Source organism: Symsagittifera roscoffensis, chromosome 1 (assembly GCF_963678635.1).
Source record: "Symsagittifera roscoffensis chromosome 1, txSymRosc1.1, whole genome shotgun sequence".
In the NCBI taxonomy this organism is placed as follows: Eukaryota; Metazoa; Xenacoelomorpha; order Acoela; family Convolutidae; genus Symsagittifera; species Symsagittifera roscoffensis.
In genome coordinates, this window is record NC_087062.1 from 10,865,539 (window position 1) to 10,892,499 (window position 26,961).

At 45.8% G+C, this 26,961-nt stretch overlaps 1 protein-coding gene across 1 annotated transcript in view; it reads left to right on the forward strand.

Moving 5' to 3' along the window:
• The window catches only part of LOC134845482 (uncharacterized), a 17,229-nt gene extending 10,571 nt beyond the window's left edge, over positions 1 to 6,658 (forward strand). Inside the window, exons 2-3 of the mRNA XM_063862418.1 lie at positions 3,688 to 5,547; positions 5,657 to 6,658. Of these exons, the coding sequence (XP_063718488.1) occupies positions 3,688 to 5,547; positions 5,657 to 6,658 (2,862 nt within the window). The remainder of the gene's footprint in view (positions 1 to 3,687; positions 5,548 to 5,656) is intronic.
• Positions 6,659 to 26,961: the final 20,303 nt, after the last annotated feature.

Below are 26,961 nucleotides of genomic sequence, written 5' to 3' on the forward strand. Positions count from 1 at the left end.
TGTTCAAATGTTTTTCGAAGCAAGATTAAAAGGGCTGTGATATGATATATCGAGCAACCCATTTTGTTAATTATGTGTGGTAACTGATTTTGCTTGGAAAAAAGGAAAAAAGAAAAAAAAACTTAAACATACTTGAATACAAACTTGCTTCCCATTTTTCAAAATGTCGGAACATAAAAGAACCTTCTTTTGAAATTAATTTTTGAGGTTTTTAGTCTTTGCTATTTTTTGTTGTAACCTAATCCATTTCGAGAAAAAACGCGAGAACTTTAGAATTCGTTGCAAATAGCATATAAATTTTTAATTTTGCTTCGTGATTTAATGAAGTTTATGCACAAAGGTTAAAAATGTGTTTTTTTTTTGTTGTCAAATGGAAATGCGATTGCATGGTGAAAATGACTTCACCGATTTTACGGCCAACAATCGAACAAAATTTAGACTGATTGTAACTTGGACTGGTTTTGGTGGATTTCAAATGATTTGTTGTTGCAAAAAAATTGTATGTTTTTGCGACTAAAATGATGTTGGTTCTTCAGATCGTTTGAGCACTGTTTAAACTTAATCCATTTCGAGAAAAAAACTACGAGATTTTAAAACTTGGTTGCAAATATTATACATAGTTTTAAAATTGCCTTTTGGTTTTTTGAGGTTTATGCACAAAGGTTAAAATCATGTACTTTTTGGTGGTCCACAGAAATCCGGTTGCCTGGCGAAAATAATTTTCACAAAAATTCTGGCCAATAGTCAAACAAACTAAAAAAAAGTTCAGACTGGTTGTAGTTTGGAATGGTTTTTGGTGAATTTTCAAAACAATTTGATGTTGCAAATTTATTTTTTTTCCGGTATTACGCTGACGTTGGCTCTGCACAATGTTTGAGCCTTGTTTTCATTATGTTCCAATGAACAAAATAAAACACACATTTCTAGGGCAAGTTTTCTGTAAAAGAGCATTGAAATTTGTAAATGTACCAATGGAGTTTTTCGCTGTTTTAATTTTTTTTATTTCATATCAAATCTCTTGCTCACAAACAGTTAAACTGTGCTCTCAAATAACCAAATTTCAAAAAATCGAATTTCAATGTGATATATTTTAAGATTCAAAAGTGGATATAAAATTTCAAACTCATTAGAATGAAAAAGTTACCTATTGGACAAACGTTCTGCTCATGTGCAACAAATGTTCGGCTAATATGAACTAACTAAACAAACTATTCCCCCCCCCCTCCCCCCCCCCTAAAATATACCATGTGAATTATCTTTAATTTGAAACTAAATTGAAGTTTGCCTTTTGAACTAGTATAGTCGGTTACTAGTTCATAATGTTTATAAAAAACTCTAAATTAAAAAAAAAAACTTTAAAAAACTTTGTTTTGTTCTATTTTTTTGTGCGCGGTGACCTGAAAAAATATATAAAAGCCTAGTGAGTTAGTGAATTAGGCATATTTCAAAAAAGTACTGAAAAGTCCGCAAAATTTCAATTTTGTTTGCACAATCATTTTAAATTTTTTTTAACTCTTTTTTTTTTACCAGAAGAGCGCTGAAGGAATCTTTCAAAACTAGTTTTTTTTTTCAAGCACATATTTTTTTTAAAAATTTTGCCGACTGTTTTTTAGGTCGACTCAAAATGATTTTTCGAGCTTTCCCTAAGCAATATTTGCTGCAGGCAAAATTTTGAAAAAACAGTCCAAAAAAGCGTTTTTTTGGCACTTTTTGGAAAATTTTAACTAAAAAATTGCGTTTTTTCGGCGCGCGCTCCTCACTCAAAAATAGCATATATTGGCGCCCAAGGCGCCTTTAGAAAAATTTTAGGGTCGGTCAGCCAAAAATGGATTTTTTTCAAAGTACCAAAGGGGGGACCTTTTGGGTCGGCAGGGGGTCGAATCCCTGAGGGGGAGAAAGTGTCCCCCCTAAATCCGCCCCTGTTCGAAACGATGTTTCATAGAATCTTAGAGCTATAAAGGGAAACTTAACAGCTTAAACTGGGCTGCATAAAATCATCAAAATGTTTGGAGAAGTCTTATATTCAAAATGGCATATTCAAACCACAAACGATTTTTTTCATATCGCGTACCGCAAGGAAACGGCAAATAAAAGTGACAACATTTTTTCTGGGAAAAACTGAAACATTGTGCATATTCGTATCTACTATCGACAGTACTGATTGAAGCGATCCGCTGGCAGAGTAAAAACTCGAGAATTTCTTCTAATGATGCTGTAATCAGTTTGTGTGAGAACTTCTCAATATTTTCCTCATTAGCGTGCCGAGGGGGGTCCCCTTTTGTATAATTTTACAATATCCATTTTTGGCTGACCGGCCTCAAAATTTTTTTCTAAGGGCACCGTCTTCGCCAACATAACTAAATTTAAGGGGGGAGCGCGCAGATAGTTTTTGACAAAATAGGCTCTATTCATGACCTGAATTGTCTCACATGAATTAAAGAAAACTGCGGTAAAATTTTTTAATAATAGCATAATTTGTTCCGAACTAATGAGTAATAAATTTGACTTCATTAAAGTGGCTTTCAAGATATGTTCATCAAATTGTCTTGAATATTTGGCGACCAAAATTGAAAAAGATATCGAAGTCTACAGTAAGTCAACAGGGACAACTCAGCCCCCCTCAACTTCAAGGCGCAGCCCAGGACACAACCAGCGGTTCTACCTCAAGTGCCATAGTCAGAGCCCAAGTGCCAATCTACCAAAAGTGCCATAGTCAGAGCCCAAGTGTCTGTCTACCAAGTGCCATAGTCAGAGCCCAAGTGCCGGTCTACCAAGTACCATAGTCAGAGCCCAAGTGCCGGTCTACCAAAAGTGCCATAGTCAGAGCCCAAGTGCCGGTCTACCAAGTGCCGGTCTACCAAGTGCCGGTCTACCTCAAGTGCCAAGTCAGGCTAGATCCATTTCAAAAACATTTTTTTTCACATCCATTTTGTGCTTATGCTTGAAAACTATAGTGAATCTACAAAACTTCTAGACGAAAAACTGAAAAAAAAAACAGACCTGAGTAAATTTTTCAGTAAATCTCCCCCTCAATCATAAATCATTGTGCTTGTACTTGTCAGCCAAAACCCATACTGTGCTAAGCTTTCGTACAGTTTTTTTTTAACGAAATCTACAACCTCCAATGTGAAATCTTAGTGCTGAATTGGTCAATTTGATTTTAATTCTCGGGGTATTAAGGTAGTACCTAAACACACAAAAAAAAATACTGATAGCCAAAACCCGATAGCCAAAATCTTCTAGCCCAAAACTAGCTGCTGCGAATTTTCAAAAGCCCATTTTTCCGAAACGTTTTCTTTAAACCCATAACTACAAAAGGTTTTACTAGCCACATCTACAAAACTTTCTACAAAAATTTTGAAGGTCTCAAAATTTTTTACTCATTTGAACTTTAAAAAAAAAAAAGTTTCACCGCTTAGTCCTTAACCATAATTAAAAAGCTCATAACTGCGTGAGCTGTAGCTCACTTTGTTTAATTAACCACCGGGTTAACCCTCTGGCTGGTTGACTTTAACAAAAAATTAAACGTAACTTATAGTAAAAACTTTGAGAAAGCTCAGAATAAAAGCTTCATTACCGGAACTACTTTGCGATCGCTGCCATCCGAGCTCGTAAACTTTTAATACATATTTTCTACTCTTTGTACTACTTTCTTGAGTGGCTCCAACAAAGCCGACCTTACAACAGCTACTCAATCAATGGAGACGCCGCTACAGTACTTTCGAGGAGCTTGAGGAAGAAGTAACGAGGCAAATAGCCAACTCAAGCGAAATCGAGTACGTTAAACTCAGTTTTGAGGAGATAACCACTTGTTTTGATCTGCTTGATACGCTCGCAGACGACTTAGCCGCGTTTTTTACTCAGGAAGCACAAGACTGCCTCAACACTGCTTCAACGCTACGAAAACGAAAGTGCGACCTACTGATCAATGTTAGAAAATACGAAAAGGTCTTAACAAACGATGGTTCAGTTTCCACAAGGTCTAACAGCCCACTTAGAGTGCAAGGCACATCTGAAACAGCCAGTGTACCAGTAAGAAGCTCAAATACTACTGAAAACTTGGCCAACAACTTCATCAGTACTACGGCTGCCGACTTCTCAACTTACACATCCACCTACGGCTTGAGTTCATTCGACTTAGACGCTCCCCAACGCTACAGTTTCCCACCTCTACCGGGAACCAACAGAGCTATGGATCAGACAGTCAACGGTGTCATCACTACTTCTACAACTGATTTCAGATCAGTCTCACCGTCTGCAAACCCGTGTACTTTCAACTTTCGAGCTCCACGACGATACAACTTCTCGCCTCCACCAGTTTCCAATGAAAATCACATTTGGAACGACAACTCAAGACTTGAAGCCCAGATGTCAACTGGCAATAATCGATATGGTCTGCTAACAACTTCAATTGCAAATAGTCCTGCTACTACATCTGAACAGTTCGTTACCAACCACTTCAACGACCATCATAGGACTATCCTACAATCACACGAACAACAACGCAACAGCCTTTTCGATAATGAACAAAGACAAATCACCAACCACACTACCAGTCATCCGACCACTGCCATCAACTACAGTTTGAAAGGATTCAAATTGCCAGATATAAAACTACAAAAGTTTGACGGCAACCCACTGGAGTGGAACAACTGGTTCGAACTCTTCCAGACTGCGATTGGCAACAACCCACGCCTAAGCCCATTTGAAAAAATAACTTACTTGCAGTCATTATGCACTGATAATGCTAAATCTTTAATAGAGAGCTACGGAACCAATTCTTCTCAGTATGAACAGGCAATACTTGAATCAGTGCGTAGATACGGTAACCCAAAAGATGTGGTGTCAGCGTTCATCAGGGAACTTGAAAAGTTTGACAAATTGATACTAAGCGAACCACAGGGTTTCATAAGATACGCTGCTTTCCTACGGAAACTAATCCACAACTTCGAACTCAACGGCTACACCGCTGATCTAAATTCTAGTAACCTGACTCGACTTGCTCGATCAAAACTCCCAGTAACTCTACTAATGAAGTGGGAAGAACACTGCGTGCTGCACGATCTCGATTATGCTACACTCAAAGACTTGACGCACTACCTCAATAACTACTCGCGAGCATGCGAGAACCTGGACATAGACCCGTCGACTCCAAACCAAGCGGGACGAAATCGCCAACCTATGAAGCAACAACAAACCGACAGCCGACCCAACCAATTTACTTCTATGTCCAGGCAAAACTACGACAAATCTTCAGGCATATCAGCAAGACCAACAACTTTAACATGTCCAATAGATAACCAAGTTCACTACGTTGGAAAATGTCCGGACTTTTTGAAACTTCCCGTAGATCAACGGGCAGAGCTGGTGAAGCAACATAAGCTGTGCTTCAACTGCTTAGGCCAACACAGATTTAGTGAATGCACATCGTCTAAGCGATGTTTCATCAACAACTGCGGAGGGAAACACCATTCAACTCTACACATCCAGAAAAAACCATTTCAAACGCACAACCAAAAATCAAATAACATGCAGCTTGGCACTACAGTAACCAAGCCCTCGGAACAAGCTGAGGATCCAATCCAAAATATAAACATTATCAGAAATCAGTTACAATTTATGCCGGTAACACTGTTTAACAATGGCATCAAACTAGATTGCTACGCCATACTCGACAACTGCAGCAGCTGCTCATATATCCTCAGCAAAACAGCTTCAGTGCAAACCAAGCCAACAACTACAGCTTAGCGTACGAGGTGCTTTCAGTAAGGAAAAAGTGTCTTCCTCGCTGGTCCGGCTTAGTATCGGACCACATAACGCTACAAAACCTACTTTCACCCTACAATCAGTCTATTCAGTTGAAGCTCTGAGTTTTGACGCTATCGACGCAAACAACCTTAACAAAACGTGCTCACTCTACAATCACCTTCGACATGTCAACTTGCCTGAACTAGGCGACAACACAGTTCAAATTTTGCTTGGCGTAGATGCTTTCTGGAATATAGCGGAGCGCGATATCAGAAAAGGTCCTACAGGCACGCCCTACGCTGTAAAAAACCTACTAGGTTGGACGATCACTGGCCCACTCAACCAGAAATCTAATAGTTCCGGACCAAGTTCACACTCAACTAACTTCATCGACTTAAATGATCAAGAAGACGCTAATCTCACTGAATTAGTGGAAAATTTCTGGAAAGTAGAAGGATCAGGCATCCAGGAAGATAACAAAGCTACATACTCTGATAAAAGCAAACGACAACTAAGATTTATGGAAAAAAGTATTGAGCACGATGGAGATCGCTACAAAATAAATCTGCTCTGGAAAAACGAAATAAAATTGCCAAACAATTATCCGGTAGCTAAAGCTCAACTGCTATCGCTACAAAAACGGCTCAGAAAAGACCCTGAAACCATGCAACTCTACGAGAAATCGCTTACTACTGACCTGGAAAATAACTACGTCAAGCCCGTTACTTTCCAATACCCACAACCTGAATTACTTTGGTACCTCCCACATCACCCTGTTACTAATCCAAACAAGCCCGGAAAGGTACGCAGAGTGGCCAACGCCGCCTCAACGTACAAAGGCGTCTCGCTGAACTCTTGCCTCGAAACTGGACCTGACCTCCTGTACAACATGTTTGGACTTCTACTATGATTCCGGGAAAAACATGTGGCTGTATCAGCGGATATTGAATGTATGTTTATGCAAATAGGTATTAAAGATGAAGATCAAAATGCGCTTCGCTTCCTTTGGCCTACTAAAAATGGTATCAAACAATACCAATACACGCGACTTATCTTTGGTGCAAAATGCTCACCATCCATTGCCATCTTTGCGCTTCATCAAACAGCTGCCGATTACTGCATAACCAAACCCAGTATTGCTCAACTGCTTCACAAAAGCTTTTAGATGGACGACTTCGTTCACTCGTTCAACACGACACACGAGGCTAGAGACTCTACTACGCAACTAAAATCCTCCCTAAGACAGGGGGGATTCAACCTAACTAAGTTCGTATCTAACACTAAGGACGCGATCTATTCCATTGATGGAGGCGAAGTTTCTACTAATGCTACAGTGCATCGTGTTCTGGGTGTCAAATGGGACACAACTGACGATACGATGTTCGTGCAACCAACAACCAAGCTAAATAATACTACATCATCTACACTCCGAACAGTTCTCTCTACAGTAGCAAGGGTTTTCGACCCCTTAGGCATCCTAGCGCCGTTTGTCATAAAACTCAAAATTCTTCTGCAAAACTTGTGGAAGTCTGGTATCTCCTGGGACGAAACTGTGCCCAGTGACTTTGTTCCGATAATTGACAAATGGGTTGACCAATGCAAACAAGTACCCCCTGTTAGACTGCCGCGCTTACTTGGTCCACAGCTGTCACCTAGTGATATACAGCTTCATGTTTTCTGCGACGCGTCGCAAGACGCAATGGCTACGTGCATCTATTTCCGAACTGCTTGTAGCTCTGGCATACACGCTACTTTCTTGATTGGCAGAACAAAGGTAGCACCACTGAATCAAGAGAGCATTCCTAAACTGGAATTACAAGCCGCCCTTTTGGGTGCTCGGCTATGCAAGTTCGCTACTGATGAAATGCGATTAAAGCCCCACTCCACTCACTTTTGGACGGATAGCACTACTGTTTTGTCCTGGATCGCTTCACCTGGTAAACTGAAAACTTACTGCGCAAACAGAGTTGGTGAAATACTTACTTCATGCAAAGCCGAACAATGGAAACACATACCTGGTAGACTCAACCCAGCAGACAGTGCTACACGAGGAGTTGAACTTAAAGACGTAGCAAAGCTCTGGTTGGATGCACCACAATTTCTACTCAACAATGAGCCTATTTGGGGGACCAACGAAACAATGGAACAAAGTAATGCTACAACGGTTAGCCCCTCAACTACACCCTTATTCGATTTTTCCAGGATTTCAGATTGGTTTCGATTAGTTCGGGTCACAGCTCGGGTTATAGTTTTTGTCGATACACTTAATGTAACAGTCGCCTACTTTAGTCACATATGAGGCTTAAGAAAAATAGGCCCTATAACCATTGGCTCAAGAGTCAGGGACACTATCTCTTGTGTTTTTCCGCCTCAAGAACGGTCGGAGCCAATTCGGTTCGCTTGCGACATGAGACTGGAACCCATTACAGCTTAAAGGCCACTACCAAAATACTCCCCCACTCTAGAAATAAAAACGTCCCCATACTTAGGTCTCGGGATACCCAAAATACATGAACGCCGTTAAAAACCGGGTCGGAACAATCCGCTTAGTTACTTTTTATTGGACAGTGGAACTTTGATCCATTTCAGATGGATCAACCTAAAACTCGCCTTATCTCAACATAATTATCATAAAATGCACTCGAGAAATTTAAATTGGAACTTACATATCGACGCACTTGAGTATGAGGAGTAAGTTATAACTGAGCAGCTTGAGAATTAACTAATATAACTAAATAAGTTTTAAGGCCAATTAGTTTCAATAACGAAAGTAAGTTCTGTCTCAAGAATTGAAGTTTTCGTTTGGACCATTAGGACACTCGAGTAGTCCTCTATTCCGTTGAAGGTCCACACTATTCCATTCGAATAGTGATCCTTCCTCAAGTCAATGTTGTTTTCTCCTGTTTTCGGGATAAGACAGCTCTACTCTCTTGATATTTCGTATCGAGAAATTGCGAACAGCAATTTCCTGCCTTTTTCTTGAGTAGTTTCCCGCAATTGTTAATTCGGGTGTTCTGATTTTTTACTTTTTCATTTTCAGTTGGTTCGAGAAAATTGAGCATGACATGCTCAATTCGAATTTTGCAAAATTAAAATTTCACTCCAAAATTGCGTATTTCTCAAGGTCAAACCCCCAGACATGACCGACTGGCACATACTCCCCGGACTCGAGATCGATGTCCTCATCGTGTGTTGTCATCTGCCAATAAGTCCCAGAGAACCGAGTGTTGCTCAAGATACAGTGCCAGTGGTCATTTACAGAAGTTTGCATCGGACTTAAGTTTATCTACCTTGCAAAATTCACGACCATATAAAATTTTCACACTACCGCTAAACAGCAATCAAAATCTGCATACACCTGCACCCATGAATCCCCGCTTTTTAAGCTGGTAATTTTTAAAATTTCTTTTGTCCTATTTCAGTCAGAGAATTGTCATGCATCAATTTGATTTATATACTAGATCTATCATATTAATAACAATATCTTATTCGTCTAAAATTTCTTTTCCGTGAACCCAGATTTTATCCAAGTTCACGCTCAAGCCCCCTCCCTCTCAAGACTCAAGACTCTAGAATTTCCTTTCGAGCCACTGGCTCACCTCATGTTCTTCGCCTTCGAGGTACCTGATACCGGCGTTCTTGGCACTGTAATTTGTTCCAATAGTGCCTCTTCGTCATCGGAGCTAATCACAATTTCCTCCCAGGCCTTCAGCTGTTCATAGGCTCGCATCCACTCTCTCTGCTCTTGCAACCTTTTCAATTGACTTGGTAGGCCTTTCACCTTCGACTCCCGGTTCAAGCAGAAGGAGTTATGAAGACTCAAGCTCACATTCCTCGCCAGGTCCTCCTCCAGTATCGTTTCCCTCGCTCTAGAATTGTCTCTGGATATTCTGCCTACTCTTTTCCACCCCGCCGTGATTGCGTTTCGATGGGTTAGCAGAGGTCTCTTAAAGGCATCTGGCCCTATTTCAGCTTGGAATTGTCGATATTCCTTCTGATGTTTCCTCATGTGGTCCTTTGTCACTGCATACAACCAGGATGTTAACGTCGCACGAAACCAAGGAAAGAATCTCAGGCGGCTCCATATGTGTCTGACTTGCACTGGTATGGCGAATACCTTGCATGCAGTCTCGAACAACTCCAGTCTCCTGCTGTAATCTATCGCATAAATCGATTCAGCTGTTGGCGCTCTCGATTCTCTGTACTTCGCTATATTCTCCTCAATCCATCTCAGAGCCAGCATCGTGCTTACCACTAAGATGGTCACCTTTTGTCGATACTCCGGTAGTCCTAGCGACTTAATTTCTTCTACGTCCCAGATCAGACAGAGATTGGCGTGGTCCGGGTACCACACTGTCTGCGCCAGACAGTGGCATGGACAATCCCCATGCGTGAGGTCGATGCTTCTAAGGTTGCGTTCTCCCGAAGCTTCTAGGAGAGGCTCAAGTTCCATCATTTTCTCATGCACCACGTCGACTTCTTCCGAGCTTGAAGCACCTACTGCGGGTTTCCCCACCACGTTCTGCTTCCCATGATCACTTGCATTTTCGCTCTCCAAGCCTAGAAGTTCTTCACCCCAGATTTCACTCAAGTCATCTCTTTGCTCCTTTGGTACTGCTCCTCGGATCTTCCTCAATAGCTTGTGTGAGTGGTGTGACATCCGAGCTAGTCTCACACACTTGGGCACTGAGAAGGCTTTGTCTATCATCACCCTCTGGCTGGACACCTCCACCATCGCCATGTGTAGTGGATAGTGGCTCCCACATAGGTTAGCCAACACTGATCCCACTAAGGATTTTGCATTTAGAGGCAATCCATAGGCTTCGCTCATGGGAAATCCCATCTCTGCCTCGAGTCCGATCTTCCAACTCTTGATGTGCTTCTGGTTCACTTGTAGCACTCCGGGCCATGACTCCACGCTTAACGCGGTCACCAGGTGATGTTCTGACTCTAGCCTCTCCAGTGACTGGAGACTGCACATTCTTGAGAAGAATCCCAAGGCTGTCGCTAGGTTCACGGTGGTCCTCGCGTAACATTCAGCCACTATCTGTACCTCACTCTTCTCCCTTTCAGTGATATCTTCAAACCAGGTAGTGAGGTCCTCTTTCTGGAAAGATTGTATCCTGACGCATAATCGTCCATCACAAATATGTTCGCCGTTACTGCATGTCGAATCAAGACAACTGCCCGGCTCCATCCTCCTCACCGGCTCTGTTCCACTTGTCACCTCACTTGATTCTTTCACCTGAGGCAAGATCAGTTAGTGTACTATGCTCAAGATCGCCAAGTCCTCATCCTCTGTCGGTGCCAATCTCACTCGCTCAGTGACCTCCTCAATCATACTTGCATGGGGATGTGGACACCAGGAAGGTCTGAGTAATTTCCATACCACTCCCAGGTTCGTGATCAACACGCCACTCCCATCACCCATTTTTAGCTCCACTCTTTTACTTGAGCGTGGCACACTTATCACTCCCGGCATCCCCTCAAGAACCAGACCCAGGCTAGGTCTCTCTCTCTCCACAACGTCTATCTCCACTATCTTCTCTGTCCAGAACTTCAACAGCTCCGCCACTTCATAATTTCTGTTGGCTCCTCCAGCTTCCAGGTCCAAGAAGGGGTTGTACGCCATTCCCATTACTCCAGAAACATATTGGTACTCTCCCTTTCTGTTGAGTTTCAAGTACTCCCCTGACGAGGCCAGGTTGCGGTGAACGTCGTGCTCCTCTTCGAACTTCTTGTTGTAGAACCTCCGTATCTCATCCAACTTCCTATGGTTCTCCAGAGATTGCCTAGAACCATCCTCCCTCTCTATCCCAGTGCTCTGATACACATTCAAGATGACTGTGGAGACTCTCCTTTCCAACGTCTTGCTTGCGACTGCTTTCTGATGACATGCTAGGATGGTACTGTCAGTCATCATCGACATCGTCCACCTCAAGAAACAGGTTGCATCCTTCCTCCTTGCCAGACTCAAGCCTGAGTTGTCCTTGGCAACGTGCTGCATCAACATTCGGTATATCTCTAGATTTTTTCCTCCCAGCTTCAACTTGTCGTATGAAGTCAGCGTTTCCAGCTCTATCCCCAACAGGCTCCACGCGAACATCAGTTGTCCTGCAGTCCTGATAAAGGGATTCGCCATCAGTGGTGGTGCCGATGAGGATGTCCTCATCGCCTCTTCAAAATGATCCTTCAATAAGTTCTGCCAGGATCTCTTCAGCTGGTTTGCCAACTCTATCTTGTTGACCTCAGCCTTCTGCTGGGTGGCCCAGCTGTATCGTTTGCGAGCCACTCCACTGTTCAACTTCTTCAAACAGCCTTCCATCTCCTTCAATGTCTCGAGAGCTATCCACCATGGTCGGGAGGTGTTTCTGGTTTTACTCTTCTCAAGTGGATCACTGGTCACTTGCTTCCCGACAGCGTGATGTTCACTTGAGACCCACTCTTTGCCAACATCTACTTCCCAGGTCTGCCCGCTCGTCGAACCTCGCTTCATTTTTATTCTTTGAGGTTTGAAATCCTCCTCCGTCACTGAACTAGTGGGATTCTCCATTTCTTTTTCTATGTCGAGCAGTTTCCTCGGTTCGTAGCTACTCTTGTAGGCTGCCGTTTTCCATCGCGCCAGAACCATGGGAGCCGTCTCTCTCAAGTCTTTTTCCGAGACCGCGTCAGCTGAAGGACTGCCCATTCCCTCCACGTCTCTCTTCCTCTTGCGAGACTTCACGTCTTTGCTTGGGGGCGTCATTGGTATCATCACTGATTCAATTTCCTTTTCTCCAGCCAACTCTTGCCTCCCCCCTGCTCGAGCCTTAAGGATATTAGTACTTTTAATCATATTACTAGTTCCTACCTTATCCCCCCTTGTACACTTAATTATTTTATTGTCAGTTTTCTGTTTCGGAGTAGAGCTGTCTTTACATTTGTCTTCTCTGGTCTTTCTTGACTTTCTCAACTCGACCATTTTGTTCAGTAGTTCCACTCTAGCTTTCTCTTCTAAACCCGTCCCCACCAGGACAGGCTCACCAAACTTCACCACCGTGTCCCACAGTTCTTCTTTGAAATTATCCAACGTGGTGTCTTCATCCACTTCTCGATTGAATTCGCCCAAGAACTTTTGCCAAGCATCTCCATCCAGAGTGCCCAGGAAGGCGTCTCTGTTTCCCTCGAAGGTATTCTTCTCCCTCCTCTCCGTACTCAAGAAGATCATTCCCATGTTGGGATTCTCGCTTGTCAACGACATTTCCGGGTACTTGCGAGGGGACGAGGTCAAAGGTGGCGTGGGAGTATCTGCCCAGTTTTCTTCACTCAGGTCTTTCAACAATTCCTGCGCTGTGAATTCCACTTCCGTTGGCCTTTGCTCCGGTGTGTTTCCCACTTCCATATCCTCTCCTGCCTCACTGAGGGTTTCATCCATGCTTTCGTCTCCTGACTCTGCTTCCCTTCTCTCAAAGATCCTCTTGAATCGATCTGCCACGGTGCCACTCTTTTTATCCCCAGGGATGTCTACTGGAAGGGATGATGGTGTCGCTGAACTCGTCGCCTCACTTTTTGTCAGTGCCACGTACAATGGACCTGCTGCATCTAACTTCTTTCCTTCTCTATTACGCTCCATCAGCTCAAGTCCGTAAGGTGCCCGGTACTTCCTTGTGGCAAATAGCATCGCGTCTGCTTTCAGTGCTACATGCCCTTCTTCCACTATCATCCTGCCGTCGTCCCATACCGGCCGCTGGTTCTCTAGGCCTGCCCGCTTAAGTACTCTCAAGGTATCTTGCACGTCGAATTTAGGGGGCATCGACCCTCTGATCTTCTTGGCTTGAGTCGTCCATGAGTTTATCTTCACATCGCTAGTATGGAAATAAATTGCTGCAGTATAGCCGATGAAGAGCGGATCCCAGCCGTCAGTAAACTCCTTCTGCCGTTCTTCAGTCGTGGTTCTCGCGTAGGAGGATGGGACAACCAGGGAACTGTTCATCCCTAGGGTCATTCTCCTCACTATGGGGAACTCGGGAATGCTCGTCGGTAGGGCTTCTCTCTCCAATATCGCTTCCAGCTCCTTTTTCACCAACTCGAAACTTTTTGTCCATGCAGGGATTCTCAAGATTTCTTGTCCATTGGCTGCCAAGGGATTCAAGTTCCAAAACTTGGGGTAAGTTTCGATGGGGCCCTCGCGCTTGCCTCCCATCCGGCATTGCATTTGTCCTCGGAAACTGTACACGATCAACTCTGGATCCTTTACCTTTCCGAAGAGCACCGTGTTGCTCATTTGTGCCCTTAGCACCTCTTGCTGGCACCAGTTCAGTGTCGTTCCATCCAGTACGCTTATGAGGCTCACGTGGGTCACGGAGTATCGATAAGCTGTCACCAAGGGATCTGGAAATGCGAACGTGACAGCCGGTCCATATATACAAGTCACGACCTCCCCCAGCCCCCGGATAATCCCCATGGGATCCGATCTCATGGCTAGGCATAGATCCGTTAATAGGGGCATGCCTCCATTCACTTTCCTCCACTCCTCTCTGGTCTTCGGGCTCTTTTCTTCGCCAGTCAGGTGCCTGTTCTGCATCAGTAGATACTGCACGAGCAGCGTCCTTAGCCCGGCTGCACACTTGTACGAGTAGGTCTCAATACTCGAGTGTGTTCTTCCCATCGCCAGGGGCTCCCCATACCTCATCAATCGGTGAAATGACGCCAGTTCACCGTGGGTCAGGAGTACTAACGTCAAGTATCCATCTATTCTGAGGGTGTCCACACCACGACTGAACATGTACGCGGGGCCCATATTAAACAAGTATCTTGGGTAGACCAGGTACAGCGCCAGCAACAGGCTGATCGGCATATTCAACATCTCCTGTATAAACGCATCAAAGATCGTCTCCTTCGCACTGTATACCTCAGTCAGGAACTCTCTTCCCCAACAAGGACTCAAGAACTCGAGAATCTCATGATCCCTCCTCGTCTTCAGCTCACCCCACGCGTGCTCTCTCCAAAATCCTCCAATCGTGACCTCATTGGCTGCCGTGACGAACCTGCCAACCGTCATCCCCTTTTCCTCAGCTTTTCCCAGTTGCTCCTCGAGAAACTCCCAGATCTGCTTCACCAGAGGCGGCGCATCCTCTCTTGTTTTCCTCGTGGCATTTTCCAACCTTGGGCTTAAGAAGGGCCATCTGCCTCCCTCTTGCGCCAACCGATTCCCCATCGACTCCAGTTGTTTTTCCGATGTGGCCACATTCTGCCTTTCGTTGTTTGGCCCTCTAGATCTGCTGGTCGAGCTCGTAATGGTCAACTCCATGTCCCGAAACCACAGACTAGCCGTCAGGTGAATTATCACTGGGTGATCATCCCTAAGGATCGGGCTGAGCTTAAGTTGCCTGGCAAAGTTAGATATTTCCAGTAGGAGGACCTCGTCCAATACGATGAGGATATCAGCCAACTCGTGAAAGCCTCTCAATGCATGGGAGACGTCCGCCCACGCTGCCGCGAGTTCTGACTTGCACAGCCTCAAGTTCGTCGGTTCCAATTCTCGGTTGGGAGCTGCCATCAGGACACGCCACCCATTCCCCTCTGCGATCAAGATCAAGATCGCGTACACGAATTGCAGAGCCAGCGGCATGCTCGAGTACCCGGGGGATGTTGTGAACGCCACTTTTGTCTTGGCGCCGAATCTTGAGGCAACATTCTCCTGTACTTCATTAATCGCCGCGAATAAGGTCTGGATGGCCTCCCAGATCCTCTTTGGCGTAGGTTCACCACCCTTGAGCTGCTCAAGAAATCCCGTTGCGTGCAGATGATCGTTCATCCCCGCAAACAGCAGTAACTCAGGTTCGCAGGGCATTTCTGACTTTATTGCCACTACCAGGGTCAACATCTGGTTCAGTTCCGCACCCGGCAAGGTGTATATCAGGGTTTCTGGCCAAAACAACTTGGGAGACGTACCTTCGAAATCTGATCCTGCCACGATCACCACCCTTGCTGCAGCTGGGTCTGCTCTGTCGTAGACCGCTAAGGTTTTGGCCAGTTGCGCCTGCCCACAGGGTTTCCCATATCGGGGGTCATTGGCCAATTTTGCGCCTTCGTATTCGGCGTCTGGTAACTCCATCTCTCTTGGGTTCATCAGTTTGTCGACCACTCTCAACTGTGCTGGAGTGGCCACTCTAATTCTGGCAATGCTGGTCCGGTGCTTGGGAGGCTCCACCACCAGTCCCGGGCTCCCCAAGGACTTGAGAGGTCTGTAATTAATTGGTCCCATCATCGACCTAGTGGGAATTCCACTCAGGTCTGCTGTCTCTGTCAACTTCGCTCTCGAGAAACGCGTTTCATGAGCCTTCAACCAGTCCACGCACTTGTGCCTCCCCAAGTCTTCATGTGAGACCTGCTCAAGACCCAAAGCCCTCGCTAGCTCCTGTCTACACTCTAGGTCTTCCAGATCCAGTTCCTTGACCTTCTCCTCATACTTCTGTCTGCTGGTCTCCAGTGGCTTCTCTGACCTCTTTTTCTCCGCAACCACCACTGAGGACATTACCGACCCCTGGGGAGTTGCTGATGTCACTTCATCAGCTTCCATGGGCGTGGTGCTCGGCAACTTGGCCCGGCTATTCCTCTCACTATCTCTAGAATCGGCCCTCTCGCCCAAGCGACTCGACAAAGATCTCGGGTTGAAGAAGGGTGGGTTTGGGGGTGGCCCGAACGTGACCTGTGCTGTTTCCAGCAAATCCGTCTCTAGCGCGCATATATGCTTTTGAAAGACGTCGTTCAACCATTCCACCCCTCTGGGCCTGTCAAAGTGAATGCCATCCGCAGATGCATTGTCAGGGAAAGAGGTTAATTCCATTTGCTCAGCCACGTCCAGTAGCCTAAGGGGAAGGACACTCCTCTGATGAATCTTCCTGATTGTTTCGTTCAGGCTGCGCACCTTCGTATTCATCTCTACCGCATGTTGATCCGCTCCCATGTTGTAGGGAACAGTACACACCGTGAGAATGGACGGGTCCATTTGGATCCGTATCTCCTCGAGAATGCAGCTCATCTTTTCATGCAGCCTTGTCACCTTCCTCGCTTCCCCCCTTGACACATCATTCGTCCCGACCATCAGGGTGACTGTGTACACGCTCACCATCCCTAGCATCTCAAGAGTCGCTAACATCTGCGGCGTTGCGGCTCCGGCGAAGCTCAAGATTCCCGTTTGCCAATGGGATTGGATCCGGGTCAGCACCCGCAGCAAGCTGTCTCCAATAATCAAGTGAACCGAGCCTTCAGGCACTCGAGGATACGTGAAGTACTCCACCCAAGTCGCATCGTGGAAGCAATCTCTTCTCTCTCTCTGCGCCGGATTCCAGTCTATACGATTGTGCTTGCGATATCTCCCATCCGTATTCTTCTTGTAGCTCGAGATCATCACACTCCTGACAGGCTGTTCCCCCCAAGTCGAGGGTAAATCCACTCTTACCGGACTCTCGAGATTCCTCAGCTGTAACCTCTCCTGCAACTCTTTCAGCCGTGACGAGCCGCCACTACTACCTGGGGTCGAACTCGGTGTGTATCCAGGCAGCGCGACGTCCATCAATGGTCGTATTACTTGAGTCTCCATTCCACGCAGGGAGGACGTTGATTCGGGTGGTATCCATACCTCCAGCCCCTCATTCATATGTTCTTGCGCCGCACGATCGAGGTTGAATCGTCCCTTTGACCTAGGAGCTTCGTCCACCTCCATGCGTGACTCTGGCCTTGAGACAGTCACTACCCGCTCTTTGGGCCTAGCCCCTTTTTGCATATCGAGCTCGCGCTGTTGTTGCTGGATCCTCTCAAGTTTTGCTTGGTCTCTCTCGAGAGCCTGCTTCAGCTGCTCACAATTAGCGGCATTCTCCCGCACCCTTTCTGCCTGCAGCCGTTCCGCCTTCATTATGTCCAATTCTCTCCGCGCTTGATCCCTCTCGAGCACCGCTTGATCCCGGTCGAGGTTAGCCGTATTCTTCTCCCGCTGGGTTCTCTCGAGTTCTTTTTTCATGGCACTGACGTCCGGATAAGCCTCCCCCGTCTGCTGTGCCCGTGACATCGACGGTACTTTACTCGTACTCTGGCTCGCGGGCCTGACTGATGGTCTGGCCGGCAGTGGGAATTCCCCCGCGCCATACTCTGTGTTGTTGTTTAGACCAGGGTTCCTCGCCAAATCGAACCCCCTTATCGCTCCATCCACGTTCCAGGACAGCCATCTGGTCTGTGCTTGATCGGACACCCCTTCAGTGGTGTAGCCTACCATCAAGACCGCCTCCGTCGCAGACTCTCGACACTCGCCCTCATCCTCCAATTGTAGGATGGCGTTCAGCATCACTGCCATTCTCTCGTTCACTTGAGTGTAATCCAGATCTCTCAGCCGTCTGTACAGTTCGTCAAGTGTGGGCTTTTTCAGAGCCGATGGCATGGACTTCCAGTATCGATCGGCCATTTCTGTGACTTCGATTGACTCTTTGAGTATTAGTACTTGAGTTTTACCTGAGCAACTTGAGTTTTACCTGAGCAACTTGAGTTTTACCTGAGCAACTTGAGTTTTACCTGAGCAACTTGAGTTTTCTTGAGATGTCGTTCTCTTCTTTTGATTAAGATGAGTAGTCAATTTGAGATCAACAAATCAATCTGAAAATAACACCCGATATTTAGACCGACAAGCTATGTTCCTAACCAGAAAGCCCCATTACTTTTATGATTAAAAACCCTCCCCTTTTCGCCCTACTAAAATGATTCAATTTAAATTTTCTAAAAAACATGCAGACACATTTTATGTTTTAGCACCATCATTCATTTAAAATGATAATTGTCATGCCAATCACATCTTAAGATCCCCTTACCTGCGCCGCACCCCAGTACCTAACTCAAGACTCCTCCCTCACACCCGACTCGATACCTCCATGTACCCGACTCAGGCGATGCTCAAGTAGTACTTCTTGTGAAGATGCACCATTATCTCGGTTTCTGCAAAGACCACATGTAGGATAGCATACAATTCCCTCGAGCTCAGTTTGCCCCTGTTTGGGTCGTACACCGGCATCGAGACCTCCACTATTCCTCTTTCAATCATGAAGTCACGTAGTCTTGTCAGTGCCAATATCACGTGTTCGGGATCAATTGTGTTTCTGTCGTTGACTCTCGTTACTAGGAAGCAGAGGTATTTGCCCGGGACTTGTGCCACTGACGGTGGAAGCGCTGCTATGCCTCCCAGTCCTGGCCTCTGTCTGAACAGAAACTCTACGTTCTGGTACTCTCTTTTGAAGTCAGCCTCCAATCTTGATTTGAAACTCATGTCCGCCGTGATGCAGATCGCGCTGGTCCTGTTTGACAGGATGAAGTCGCTATCCGTTATCATGATGTTCTCTGAGTATTCATTGGGTATTTCGAATTTCGTTTTGAAATTCCTTCCTATGGTAGGCTCTGGTTCTTCTTCCTCCAGTTCCAATCCGCTTGTTTCCCTCACTTCCTTGAGCTTCTTTATCATCAAATTTTCGGTGTGGGTAAGTCCTACCCCCACTCCCCGGACAAAAATATTTATCGACGTCCCCGTCGATGTCGTCGGGTCTGAATTGTCTTTAGGGATGTCCAGTGGCCTGTCTGTTGCTGTCCATCCGAAAAGAGGCTCCGCTGTCTTCATGTACTTTGCTGCTGATACATCGACTTGCTGCATGCTTTGTCCTTCGTGACCCTCGTCTTTGACATCACGCATCCACTCTAGAATCCTCAAGTTCGTATTCTCCCTCCTTTCTATTTCACCCTGCTCGAGATCCGTCTCCACTTCTGGCGTCGAGTAATCATCCTGCGGATAATGTCCACCATCGTCAATGACCTGCCATTCCTCTCCAGCTTCCAGTTCGCCTACGCCTAGTAGTTCCTCGCTTAACTTTTCTGGCTGTATCTTATCGATCAAGAAGTCATCCCCGTACCTATTGTACCTCATGCCTGTGCGTTTACGATTGCCCGTCCTGGTTTCCGGTGGTGTTGGTCGATCCGGTTCCATCCACTTCGGTACCTCGTTTTGCTCTGGGTCGTTCCAGTCTTCTTCTACAAATGAACCTGCATCCGACTCCACTTCTATCTTTTCGTTGTCGTCCAAGCTCAAGTTCTCATTACCATCATTTTTCTCTCTGGTGCCTTTCTCATTCACTTCGCACGCTGGTTCCACCACCAGGTAGTCAAGACCCTCCATGTCTTTCGGCAGGCACCAATCCTCCGGGGACGGAACGTGAGGTTTCAGATTTTCGTAATGTGCTGCTCGCCCTGTACTCAAGCGATAGAACCTTCCTTGTTGATGTACTTCCGTAATCATGAACGGTCCTCTCCATTTCTTGAGTAGTTTCTTTGTTCCCTTGGGCGGTATGACGTTTTGAAAGACCCACACGTATTGGCCCACTTCGTATGGCTTTGCTCTCAGTATCTTTTCGTCATATTTCTTGCGTTGCCTCGTTTGCGCTTGTGCCGTGTTTCTCCGACATAGCTCGTTCAGCTCTTGTTGTCTTTTGATCGCTTCCTTCACGTATGCTTGAGGCGACGTCCTCTTCCCCTCGTACTCCGGATAGAAGAATGTCAGAGGCATTGCCCTTTCCCTGCCCGTCAACATCATGAAAGGGCTGATACCCGTTGTAGAGTGCTGGGTACTATTGTAGGCTCCTACTACCTGTGGCAGGTATTTGTCCCAGTCCGTCATGTACCTTGAGCAGTACACCCTGAGCATGTTGACTAGTGTCCTGTTCTGTCTTTCTACCAACCCATTGGTCTGTGGATGATAGGTCGTCGAGTGTGCTTGAGCAATGTGTGACCTCTTCATCAATTCTTTTGTTAAGTCCCCCACAAAAGCCTTGCCGTTGTCTGACTGGAAAGTCATTGGGCAACCATACCGCGATATCCAATGCGTTATCAGGTGATCACATGTTTCCTCTGCTGAGGCTGTCTGGCACGGAACTGCTTCCGCCAACTTGGTGAAGTGATCTATTATAACTAGTATTTGGTTATAACCCGATTCCGTCATGCAGATTTTCTGATGGTCTATCTGCACCACTTCATTGAATTCCGAACTCTCGACAGACTTGAGGGGAAACTTCATCTTCCTTGGGTCTTTTACTTGAAGGCATGCTAGGCAGGCATTCACCCATCTCTCGCAAGCTTTTCTCATTCCCGGCCAGTCAAACCTGTGAAGTATCCTTTGTTGTACTTTATCTATCCCCTGATGGCCCATTTGGTCGTGTGATCTGAAGAGCACTTCCGTTTGGTACAGTTGTGGTAGTATGATGAGGTTGTGTTTGTGTAATATCTTTTCCTCATCTCTTCTCTTGCACGCTACCACCCCTTCCGCTGTGTGGTAAAGTAAGTCTCTCTTTTCTTTGTAGAACTGGCTCAAGATCTTGTAGCTGTCTTCCTCAAGTTCCCCCTTCTCCTTGACTCCAGAATGGATCCATTTGGAGAGGTTACTTGTCATTTTGTCATTCTTCTGGGCCCTTATTAGGTCAGACAGTCTATATCTCGCCTTAACGTGCTCCTTTAACGCCATGATCTGTCCATTCATCTCACCAGGATTGTGGATGTCATCGCTCAGTTTCACACATATTATCCTTTTCATGATCTTCATGTCGTCCTCTGGTACCAGATTCGTTCTGACGTTTGAGTTGCACGATAGTTCCCTAAGAGGCTTTCTTGAAACTGCTATTTTCTCGAGCTCTGTTCCACCTCGTACCTCTTGCATTTCCAGATTGTACGTTCCTGAAGATGGATCTGTCTGTAATTCCCTGTCGTGCTGTCTCATCTTCTCTTCCGCCAGTATCATGCATAGACTGTCTTGATCCTCACTGCTCTCGTCCGAGTCTTCATCCCATTCTTTACGCTCCCCGGACAATTTTCCTTCTCCGGTTTCGTCTTCTTTCATGAATCTGGACCACTCCCCGGACTCTTGATCTAATCCCAGGTGTTCAATTTCTTCTCTGAATGTCACTTTCTTATCCCTGACTTTTGTTTGCTCCAGAATTTTTTCGGGGATTTTCTCAACTAGTGATCGCACAACTTCCTTGCTATCAGTGGTGATCCCTTTTGAGACGTCAGTATTGTTCACTGTTTTTTCTCTCCGAAGTATGGTTAGTTCCGGTGCCTCCTGACTTTTCCCTTGGATCACGGGTTTGTCATCCGATAGTTTCTCAAGCAACCTCATTAAGTCTTCATCTATTTGGACCGTTCCCTCCTCTACCTGGGTGAGATCGTGACCTTTTGCCTTGAGTGTTTCCCTCACGATTTTGGACTTGAGCATTATTCCTACCGGAATCCCTCTGTTTTTCTTCAAGATGGTCTCTTCAAGAGACTCTTTTGGCAATTCGGGATGATCTTCAATCGGTTTACCTGATTTGTCCAGCCATCTCGTGAGTGGAAGACTGTCGTATGTTTCTTTGTCCATAAAGGAGAAACCATCTTTGATCTCAGGTCTGTCCGCCTCTCTTTGTTCTTGTCTCTCGTAGAACTCCGTCTTCTTGCTCAAGCTGTCGGCATTTTGATGTTTGTCTCGCGTTCTATGTTCAATTATCATGTTGTATCCGTCCAAGCGAACTATCCATCTCCCAATGTAGCTCTGGTCCATTGAGTACGTTTTCAGCCAGCTTAATGCTCGGTTATCTACTCGCAGTTTGAAAGGTTCACTGCCTAGGTACGCTCTGTATTTCTCGACAAAGGTGACCACTGCGAACATCTCTGCTTTCGGTGCTCCGTACTTCATTTCTGTGTCACTTAGGACTTTGCTCCCGTATGCTATTGGTCTCAAGACTGTCTTCCCATTCCATTCTTGTTCTTGATGGAGAACCCCAGAAATCGCGACTACCGACGCATCTGTGTCCAGCACGTACATCCCCTTCTCAGTCGGCATACCCAGTACTGGTGCCTCACATAGCTCTTTCTTTATTCTCTGGAATGACTCTTCTGCTGCGTTGTTCCACGTGAACTTCTTGCCCTTGTGTCTCATTAATTGTTGCATCGGGTATACCTTGTCCGCGTAGCCTTTGATGAACTCCCTGTAATAGTTAGCGAAGCCCAGGAAGCTCATCAACTGGTGCTCTGTCTTCGGTGATTTCCAGGTTAGGACTGCTTCCACGGCGTCTGGGTCAGGTCTGATGCCGTGCTTGTCTACCATCCTGCCCAAATATTTTATTGAGTCCTTGAGTATTTCACACTTTGATGGTTTGCACTTCAGCCCCGATCTTTTCATGCACGCGAACACCTCATCAAGTCTCTCAATGTGGTCTTCTAGTGTTGGCGTTGCTATTACCACGTCGTCCACATAGCACATTACCAGGTTGCCGTACTTCTTCGTCACGCCTATCAGCGCGTGTGCCATCAGCCGTTGAAACGTGGCTGTGGCATTGCAGAGTCCAAACGGCATCCGTTTCCATTGAAACAGACCTAACTCGCAGGCGAACCCTGTCTTGTCCCTGTCTTGTTTCCTTAATGGTACCTGCCAAAAAGCCGAGCCTAAATCAAGAGTCGTAAAAAATTTTGCATCACCTAACTTCGAGAGGCTTTCATCAATTCTAGGTATGGGATAGGCATCCTTCACCGTGACGGAGTTCAGGTATCGAAAGTCACAACAGAACCTCAACTGGTCGCCTTTCTTTTTGGCCATCACTACTCCACACGCCCACGGTGACTTGGATGGTTCTATCATGTCATACTCTAGTAACGTCTCGATTTCTTTTCTACACGCGTCCGATTTGTGTGGGGTCATACGCCTCGCCCCCTCCCTGTGCGGTACCGCGTTTTCCTCAAGTTCTATTTCATGCTCCACAAAATTACAACACCCGATATCCGCCTTATGCCTCGAGAAAACTTCTTCGTTCCGCTCTAGTACGTCTTTGATGGCTTCGAGCTGTTCATCTTTCAGTTTGCCCCTCAAATGTTCAATCTCCGGCAGAACCGGTTTATCTGTCTGCATCTCATCTGGTGTGGGTCGCTCTGGAAAGTTTGAACAGCTCGACAGCCCATCGTCCGTTTCTGACTTAAGTGATTTAATTAGGCCTGAAGAATATTTAATTTTTTGCAATCGTCTCAAGATACAAATTTTATCCCTGTGATTGGGACAATCAACAACTTCATTTTGTTTTAAGTTCTCAATCGTTTCATATCGAGTTTTAACCGGCAAAGCATATCCCAGTTTCCTCCCTCTCTGTATCGTGATCGGTATGTCAAGGGTATTCAACAAGACACTGACGCAGAGACCACTCTTCGTTATCGAAAATGATCTTCCTAAAACAGCAGCACTTTGACTATTAGGGTTTGGAACTATACATACTTGCTTATTGTCACTTAGTTCATTGTAGTTTTTCATCCTCAAGCTCACGATTGCTGCTTCATTAGCTTTTAGCCTCACTCTCCTACTCAAGAATACCGGTGCTTTGTTTTCATTTGCCATTATCAAATTTACCGGTTTGATTGCGTACCTCCTATCCGGGTTCCGTATCCTGAACATTGCATTATTTAGATCAATCGTTACGTCGAAATTCCTGATGAAGTCTCTGCCCAAAATGAATTGGTCAGATTCATCCAGGTTTTCTACCACGATGAAGCTCATCCACAGGTTACGTTCTCCCAAATTGAGGGCTATTATCGGCGTCCTGCCTAGCACCCGAAGGGCCCCTTTGTTCGCAGCTGACAGCCGTATTCTCGAGTCTATCAAATCATCTTTGTTGAAGCCCATTCGCTCCCAAGTCTCAATTGGTATGACACTCAAGACCGCTCCCGTGTCAAGTAACCCACGTAACTGAGTCTTCTTTCCACTTATGTCCAACACGTGCCCTGTCACGTCTGCTTCCGTTCCGATGTGCATTGCATCTTCTTCAAGCATAGCACAGTGTCCAATCGATCTTACTTTCAATTCCTCCTTCCCTACATAGATTTGTCCAATCAGGTCTTCGTCGCATGTTATCATCGTCTTGGTATAGATGTTGATTCCATCTATGTTTAGCATAACCTCGTGTGGACCGTAAGCTTCAGTGTATCTGTTATCAACACGTACCGACTTGCTGCCCCCTCTCGTGAGTAGTGCCCTGAGCGCTCTAGAAGTAGTTCGTGGACTTATTCCACTCAAGTAGTCTGCATACACGTCAATGTGCATTAACGTCTGGTCGCTCGGCTCGCTCAAGTTTCTAGTCACCTCGTGGCCGCCCACTGTGATTATCGACATTATTCTTGCTCCGATTTTCGATATTCCAAAGGGTTTACCTGTCACCATTTTCACGGTGTTACAATTCCCGTTCTTTGTTGAGCCCGTGCTAGCCTCTGGTACTGCGTTCGTTCCGGTTAGTGCTTCGTTAAAATTCTGTCTCTCGATCTCCAACTTTAGTCGTTGCTCTATTTCTTTCGCAGCCAGATCTTGTTTCACTTTGGCAATTGCTTCCGTCGCCGCTCTCTCATAATTTATCTCTAGAGAGCTCCCGGCCGCGGACTCTAACGCACCGCTAACATGTGTTACAGCTTTCACTGTCTTCGTCGGCAATTCGGTGTTTGGTGCCCCTAAGTTCCTAGATTCGAACTCGTTTTGCCTGTTCCGCTGATTCTGCACCGCCGCTAATGCCAACTTATGTTTGGGGTGATTCTGGTCCTTGACCGCTTCCCAGAACAAGGGACAATCCATTCTGAAGTGCCCCTCCTGGTTACAGAAAAAACATCTGGCGCCTATCTTGATGATTAAGCCATTATAGTACTCGTGTTCCTCCATCTGACTCATGTCCTTCTCATCCGGTGCATAACCTAGGCTCTTCATGCCTTGTTTGTACGTTGTGCAGTCAGCCACATGATGATCCGCTGACCCGCAGTTCGCGCATGATCTGCGCTTATCCATATCATCTCTAGGTTTGTACCATGATGACCTCTGGGGTTGGCTTCCCCCTTGCGTGTTCCTGTTTTCAGAATATGAGTATTTCTTAGGTTTCATCAGCATGTATTCTCTTGATTTCTGTCTCATTTCTTCTGGGGTGGGTGCGCTGTCCTTCGACAACGTGTAGTATGTTGCTAACATTGTCCTTAAGTCATCACTTTTCACCCCATCAATGAACTTCGAGGCAATGCTAAAGTTCCGTCTGTTTGTCGACTCCTCTGGGTCACTCCTCCTTCTCAAGCTCTCGAGGTCATCTAGGAACCGATCTATTGACTCGTCGTCCCTCTGTCTCCTTTTTTCAAATCGCATCATCGCTTGATGACCCTTCATGCCTGAGCCGAATCTGTTCAACAGTATTTCAAAGATTTTGTCCGCGGTGTCGCGTTCTTCTTCTTTCTTCGCAACCACACACTTTAATGCCGTGCCTTCTAAATTGCTGAGTATGGCTGTACACGCTTGTCTTTCGTCACTCAAGTTATCTTGCTCTAGATGTAGTCTCATCACTTCCACCCAAGTGTCAATGCATCCATCGGAGTCATCTTTGAATTCTTTTGGCTTCTTGAATGTTTTTCTTGATTTTCCCTCTCTCCTGTCGCTCGAGTCAGTGTTCCTCGTGGCGAAGGCCTCTAGAGTCCTGTTCATCATCTCCCAAGTGCTGGCCCATGTCATAGCATCCGGTCCTGAGTTGCTGTTGGCTGTTGAATCTCCCGGACCAGTCGTCGTGTTCGACGTTCCACTCTTCATTATTGTTTTCGCAGCTGTTGGTGCTATGCTTATCGCATCCCTGGGTATGGGCAACGGTGTCGATTGCCGTTTGTTTCTTTGTGGTTCTACAAAATCAACTCTGGTGCCTTGCGTGCGATCCGCTGCCGGTCTCTCTTGTGGTGTAGAACCTCTCAAGATTGCATCCAACTTCGCCTGTATTGCACACGAACTCTCTGCTTGACTCTTGCTCATTGTGTCCATTCTCCTTTCCAGGCTCCCTAATTGGCTGTTAACATCATCATATCGGTTCTTCAACTGTTGCATGTCTGTTTTGATGTTCTTTTCTCGTTCTTCATTGGTGGCCTCTACCTTGTCTGACATTTCCTTGAGTCTCTCCTCTGTTGCTTTAGCTAGGTTAAAATAACTGTCTAGATACTCGTGCTTGTTGTATCTTATCTCCTTTTTTATCACCTCTCTGTCTTCTTCACTGTTCTTAAGTCTTTTGTCGATCTGATTTAATTTCGCCAACAAATCGCCCAGCTCAATGGTAGTCTCTTCAGGGTCAGCCGTGGGTTTCTCTTCGGCCATAGCCTCTGCTTTAGCTTGTTCCTCATTCTGGCCGGTTT